Genomic DNA, 7,474 nt, shown 5'->3' on the forward strand with positions numbered 1-7,474 from the left:
TGTGTGAGTATCGCTCTCACCAGCTGCTTGTACTGCCTGAACCTCCAACATGCATTTGCCACAACCGACACAACTGGACACCGTGTTTGTACATGTGGAAAAAAATTTATTCCAATAATTTTCCAAGATTACCATTAATAAATATTTATGTTTACATTTCAGGGAAATGTATGATTTATCACTTTCTACACAGGACATTACACAAAGTCAAGAATACACATTGTTTTAGTCTTTGTAATAAAGCTTGAATAAGTTGATCTAGAAAAAGGAGTCTTAAACAGCAGTTGATACAACCTATCCATGGAGTTGTAAGTTCAATAATGATTCGATTGTATATATGGCAAGGAAAACAAGAAAAGTCAACATCTGGAAATCCTTGAAGCTCCCTTGACTGTTAAGATAGGCCGTTTTATTTAAAAACATTTCCGTTGGCCTAAGGCACAGGAATACTAAAAGTTTATATCAATCATACATAACCTTATGGTGATTTAACATTTTAAATTTAATAGTATACACTAAAGGTGCATTTGATATTTACACCTCTCATTGCATCTGAAATCTAGCACAAAAGAAAGATCTCTAGCTGACGAAAACACAATTTGACCTATCCAGATCTGTACATTGTGCGTAGCCCAGGAACTACCACTCTTAATTAATGATGTGTTGTCTGACTGACAAATTATGGCAGGGTAGTTTTAAGCATCTTAGTCTAATCTGAATTGAGCATATATTTTTTGCTGTGCCATTATGTAATTTAAAACCTATTTGTTTGGGACTTTTGTCAATTAACACAAAGGAACTTTTTCAGTAATAAGTTTAAATAAATGGCAACGTTCAAGTATCCAACCCCTTCATTTTTGGAGGGAATTCTAATTAATTACAGCTTGTGTTACTCAGACACATCTCTAGATTATATTTATATCATTTAGGCTTTATGTTCCCTTCATAATGGTGTATTTTATTTAGTTTTAGTTGAATCTTAGGAGTATTCACTGGGCCTTCAGAGTACAGTTCATGTTTTATTGCAGAGGGCTCATGGGTGGGCTTGTGGTGGTCCTCCGGGTTTTAACAGACAGCTTTGCAATCAGTGTCAACATAGTTCAGAAACATCTGGTGACACCTATACACACACTACATGTGTATGCTTTCATCATCCTCATACAAATACATGTGCAGCCCCCCCCAAGCAACTAAATGGTCCTAGACTGCTCTACACCTGAACTCCTGGTGGACAGTACATTCATCCTCTAACCTGCATGGAGACTGGGGAGGGGGAAAAGGAAAGGAAAGGTGCACTCTGCTACAGCACAGACAATACTCTCTGTACCCTTTTTGCAATCGTAACAGACTATGAAGAGGTTGGGTTTCTAGTGAGCTTCTAAGAAGTAACCATCACTTACAGGAATATAAGATTTTGGTTAAAAACACATTTTGATCTTACTTGAAAATGCAGACTTCAAGCTTCATAATTACTGAAGAAGTAGTGCCTGTTTTATATTCCCTCCATAGTTCAATGGCTAGTTAGTGCTACTTTATTTGAGCAAAAAAGAGCCAAACAGAAAAGACCACCAAAACCCAAACAAGATGTTCGCAAATCAGAAGTACAGAAGGAGCAATAAGTGACTATATATTGAATTCCAGCAGCATTTTAAGTGTGTGTGTGTGTGTGTGCGTGTGTGTGTGTGTGTGTGAGTGTGTGTATGTCGTGCGGTGTGTGTGTGTGTGGGGCTATAAAGAAAAGTATGAGCAAGTCACAGTCGGGCCTCTCAGAGTAGAGTGTCATCTGTGCATCCTCCCTCGAGGCCGTAGCGGAACTCCTGCAGGTTGGAAACCCCGTAGAAGTGGATGAACGCCGCTGCCACGACCAGGACGTGAAAAATCTGATGAGAGTGGAACTAGAGGGAATGAAAGAGAGGTGTAAGTATCAGTTTCATTCATTATCATTTGCTATCATGTGTTTGATCAAACAAAGGAGAAAAAGACCCATAGTCTATCGCAGTGTCTGAACTGCTCCGCTGCTCACTCATTCTTTTTCCCTACAGCATAAAAAGCAGTCAGCTCTACACTCAGCTTTCAATCTAAGGTGAAAGATCATTACTTTTAATCACTACTAATAGGGGTACTGCTACATGGGATGTGTATCAAACCTCCAGATGTTTTTCTGTAACACTAAGTATTGAAAAAGGTCAAATTGGAATCAGTTCACTTGTTTTTTTAATGAGATGATTCTAATCAAAGTTAAAATGGTTACTAATTTCAGACTGTATTTCGTCTAGTTAAAGGTTCCTCCTGCCCGGGTTTAGACACAATGTAACATGTGAGAACTCTAGCTTTTTCATTCAATTAAAAGAAGAGTTTTGTGTTCATGTTCTTTATTGGACAAAAGCATTGTTTTGGTATTAAAACTCAGATACTGTATCAGCATTAGAGTAGAACAATTTCAAACAATACTCTACCGCAAGTCTCTTATATCAGTAATATTGAGGATTGTTATCTAAGAAGCAAAAGGTGAAGCCTTGCATTGTGAGCATCATGTAAAACTGTCATGGCGAATTTATAATATAATAATTAGTCAATTTTCTTTTTTCTATTATAATGTAAACACAATAAATACTTACCCAGATGTCACACTTCCCAGGGAAATAGCGCTCAGGGATCCTGGCTGCGTACAGACCAGCACCAGTGATATACATGGCACCCATCAGGTAGAACCAACCCATCTGGCCGACTGTGGTGGCCTTAACAAAGCCCTCCTCGATGGTGAAGTGCATGGTGGGGACAATGCCGCTTAATCCAAGACCCATGAACACACCTAAAAGAAGCATTGGACTTGTTATTTTACTTTGTGTAATTCTGAAAAAGTCAACATCGGGGTTTCTAACAGTCATAACCGCAGCATGTTATCAGAGTTTCCTCTGCATTTAGTGGTTTGCTCCGCAGGAACATTTCCACCGCTGCTCAGAAAAGGCAAAACATTGACAGATGTGATAAAACTATTATTATAACTCAAAGCAAACAGCTGCATTACACTACAATAAAAACACTGTATCTAAAAAGAGCTGAAGAACTGTTAGCGACTGGTTGGCACCTGCTCTAGTAGGTCTGTGACGAGGTGTAGAGAACCGGTCCCACTGGGCCACTATGATGGCGGCAATGCCGAGGACACAAACAATGGTGAGGTAGATAAGTCGAGGCTGAGGGGAACAATAGAACGAGTAGTACAGCCAGGGCACGAAGGAGCCCATGATCAGGAGGGCAATGCCCGAGTAGTCAAGCCTGCAGAGAGGGGGTGACAGAGACAGCAGCTGGGTTTTTGCCTGGAAGATGAGCTGAATGCAACAAAGCTCATGTTTCTAAACACAAAATAATCATACAACAATATAAACACAGTTCACAGTATATTTTCAAGCCCATCTCAATTTTACAGTGACTGTTCTCATAGAACATCATGTACATGGACACAATAGCATACAGTAAACACAAGTATTTTTGAGCTTTTAGTGTGTGCAATAAATTATAATTCAGCCTAAATTAACTTCATGCTGCAGCAGTCTGCCAGAGTAAAACCACAGATCAGAATAAAGCACTTCAAAATGCCTCGCAAAGCTGCAATTCAAAGTGCTGGCACACTCAGGAAGAGCAGTTCAGTTTCTTGCTCAAGTATATTTGACATTCAGACAGGATGGGTCAGGGTTTAAACCACCAACACCATGGTTAATGGACGACATTTTTAAATTCACAATCATTTGTCTTTTGAGTACATCAGAAGTGTTTTCTCAGAATTAAAAAGTCAGACTCTGAACTCATGAGAGCATAAATGAGAGAAAGCACCTCACCTGGCAATAACAACACTGTAAATGCTGGAAATAAATCAAAATCCCTAATACAGATGGCTGTAGCATCGTGTTAGTTTTGGCTGAACTGTGGAACATTTTGCCCTGAATGAAGACTGTGGCTGTATCCCTCATTAATTTGAATGAACTCTAGATGGCGAGCTGGAGCTGCACGTCCAGTATGAGGAAACATATGGATACCTGTAATTAAAAACCTGCCTACACCAGGAGCACTAAGTCTAAAATAGGAAAAGGCTTTGACAGTTACAAATTATTCCTTGAAGACACACAGGACAAGTTTATGAGAAACCGTGTGGGGGCCTTACTTGGAGAAGGTGCGAGACACTTTCTCAGAGTGGCAGTAGACGGTATGAAACAGCCAGGAGAAGCTGAGGCAGAGCACAGCTCCCAGGAAGAACATCCCGAACACCACTTTCTCTTGCAGAGGGGCCATAAAATACATGTTGGGCCGCAGCATGGTTAACGTGCCCAGACAAATGAATAAAATCAGCCCTGAGGGGAAAAAATCGTTTTTAGTAACAAAGACTAGAGAACAGAACAATCCAGAGTCACACAGTTCAAAAATATGTTGTAAACAACATTTTTAATCTGCTGCTAAAATCCTGTGTTCAACCATTTTAGGCATCTTACCTAACAGGTGAGTCCAGATGTTTCCTGTCTCAGTGTGAATTCTGAAGATGCTTCCAAAACAAGCCCGGAAAGAGGGCATAGGGGGGCGATGTCCATGCAGGAGGTAATCGTTGTCCTTAAGCCACTCTGGCAGGACGTGAAAAGGGATGACCCTCCAGCGCCCCTCCCAGACCTGAAAAGCCAGAATAGCTTTCACTAACAGATGCATACCTTTACAATTACTAAAAGGCTCTATGAGGTTGACTAACAATAGACAATTAATTTACGTGCAGTTTAAATATCTAAAGAAGTTAAACGCTGTTTGTCTCTATTGAGATTTAAGTAAAATAGACATAATTTGTTTTGTTTTATTAGTAGTTGTCTTTAGTTGTCCTGATCTTCTTGCTCAGGGTTCTTCTCAACAGCTTCATGTGTTTTGATGCTAATTTATTAACAAATACGTTTTCCTTGTTGTAACACTTGTCTCCCATGCTGATTTCTGTGTGTCTTATACAACACATATGTCTTGTGTCTGATGTGGAGTCCTACAAACACCCACACATGACTCACTCAAACTACACAGCAGTCACAGGTTAATTCCTCACATCACTCACATCTGCAGCTGTAACTGTGTCCATTAACCTCACTGCTAAACCAGACGTCTACTAGATGTGGTAAACACCTTTAAGATAAACAGGATATTGAGTTTCAGCTCCTTTAATGTGGCTGGCAGATTGACGAGAGCTGAATATATTATTGAAAGAACCAGATGTAACTAAAAAAGAATTTACTACATTTTACTATTATTATAGAAACCAGTGTTTTTCCGTTTACACTAAAGCGGAGGATGAAGGTGGTAGTGAAGTCTGGATATGCACAGGTTTATTTGAACGTTTAGCTAAGTAAGATCTGGACTGCTGCTGTAAACTGAACTGGTATCCACCTATACAAACATTGTGTTTATTAAATTGAAAAGATATTTCTACCTTGTGTACAAACTCCTCCATCTTCTCCATGGCATGGTGAGCCTGAAGTGGCAAGGTCAGGACCTCTCCCACCTCATCATCCTCCTCTTCCTCTTCAGCAAGCATTGCGGCTCCCTTTAAAGAGGATCATAAGAGAACACTGAAGCTATCTGAGCCATAACAACTTTGCTTTTGGGAATTGTCTGAAACAGTCCTACCTCTTGATGGGCGCCTTTAGATGCTGCCTGTCGCCCCCCTGCCTCCTCCAGCAGTGGCCCCAGCTCCATCAGCTCAACATCTGGGACATGGCAGTCCTCAGAGATCCGGCAGTCTGCATCACTTGCAGACCCGTTTCGGCCTGACATAAGGAGACTGCCTGATGACCCACTCACAGTCTATGTATTCGGCTTCAGGTGGTACAGATGGTTCAATTTCCTCCTGCGCAACAAGAATCAGAATCAGCCTCATACAAGAAATTTGACTCCAGGTCTGAGTAGCTCTCAATATATTTTGCACTACAGAGAGCACACTTACAGGAAGACACAAATACAATAAACAAAGATAAGCAGATATAAATATGTTCACTATTATATACAGGCAAGAGGTGGAAAACAAACAGTATCTATAGAGATCAGATTGTTATTGAGCTTTGTATTTACAAGGTTGTGTATATTAGATATATTAGAGGCAGATAATTGAGAAAAAATAGTTGTTGAATGTTGTTCCCTTAATGTAGTTTCAGCTGATAATTACATTCAATAATGCAGAGCCTTTTTACAAAAGTTGCGGACAAGGGATTTCACCTGAAACCTGGTTCTGAAAGGGGATCCGCTCTAAGTAAGAGAAAACCCAGCGTATTTTTTAAGGTCAGTTTTTCTCATGTTTTTCCTAAAGCCGATAAATGCTCGTCAATAAGGAGAGAAGCTATGATGTTAATTCGCCTACATATTTTGCATGGTCACATACAAGTTTACAACAATTGAATCTATTATTTGCTCTACAAACAGTAAAAGTGCTCTAAAATAGTGGGAAAAAATATATTTCACAATTGCAAGGTTAACACAATCAGATGTGTCCCTAAATTCCATATTGGTGCATCACTGATAATAAGTTGTGTAATATACAGAGATGGTTTTATATGCACATACTGATGGATACAGTAAATGTACAGTGCACACAGCCTGTATAGGGTATTATGTGTAACGTTAGATCAATAATTAGCATTTAATAAATGATTTTGATTTGATTTGAAATGATGAGATTTGCCCTTAAATTATTATTAATATGTATCTATCTCCTGATATAAAATGGCTGGTGCTTAATCTGGGTCTCATTAAATCTGTGTTTAATCAGACATCCACAACAAGAGAACAAAGGAGCGGCTGAACTTATGTAGGTTAGATGTATGCCGCCGGCCCCAATGACACTATAACAACAGTAATACTGCAGATATAAGACAGAATACGGACATTTGACAGAGCTGAGGCTAAAAACATTAACAAAAAAACACCCTTTGACCAAGTCAATGCTTAGCAGAGCCTGGCAGACGGATGTTGATTAGCACGGCGTCCGACGGAGCGCAGAATGTAAACAACCGCAGGATCCCGACGACGTAACGTCAAATCCATCGTACATTTAGGGTTGAATACGGCTCGTTGCAAGGGACTGGATTAAAATGCAACCAGCACCGATACGTTTTCCCGTTAAAAAGGTCACGGATCGCTCATAGATCGGTTTGCTAACGTTACCTTGTAGCTAGCGCCGAGCTGCCGACACTGGTTTGTGAATCAACCTGCTAGCAGCGAGATAAAGGTCGTTACGACGATACGAACATGTACCCCGATATCTACACAGCCTACCGTACTAACATCTGCGATAGAAATACAATTAAATGGACGTGAGTTACCTGACAAGGTAGCCTTCAAAACCAGGAAGGTGAATTATTTATCGATATGCGAAACACAATCCTTTCCGGAAGTTGAGTTCTCTTCCGTAAACCCGATCCCTGTCCTGTTTCCAAAATAAAAGCATTTACACGTAGAAAAA

At 40.0% G+C, this 7,474-nt stretch overlaps 1 protein-coding gene across 1 annotated transcript; it reads right to left on the reverse strand.

The window, feature by feature from the left end:
- Positions 1–85: 85 nt before the first annotated feature.
- Positions 86–7,439, reverse strand: adipor1a (adiponectin receptor 1a). The gene is made up of 8 exons (XM_035662618.1): positions 7,335–7,439; positions 5,647–5,866; positions 5,450–5,563; positions 4,485–4,656; positions 4,160–4,346; positions 3,089–3,276; positions 2,619–2,812; positions 86–1,895 (listed from the first exon to the last, which is right to left on the reverse strand). The coding sequence occupies exons 2-8, from the start codon at positions 5,791–5,793 to the stop codon at positions 1,767–1,769; spliced, it is 1,131 nt and encodes a 376-aa protein (XP_035518511.1). The 5' UTR covers positions 5,794–5,866; positions 7,335–7,439; the 3' UTR covers positions 86–1,766.
- Positions 7,440–7,474: the final 35 nt, after the last annotated feature.

Source organism: Morone saxatilis, unplaced genomic scaffold (genome assembly GCF_004916995.1).
Source record: "Morone saxatilis isolate NCDOM2014 unplaced genomic scaffold, NCSU_SB_2.0 Contig18, whole genome shotgun sequence".
Taxonomy (NCBI): domain Eukaryota; kingdom Metazoa; phylum Chordata; class Actinopteri; family Moronidae; genus Morone; species Morone saxatilis.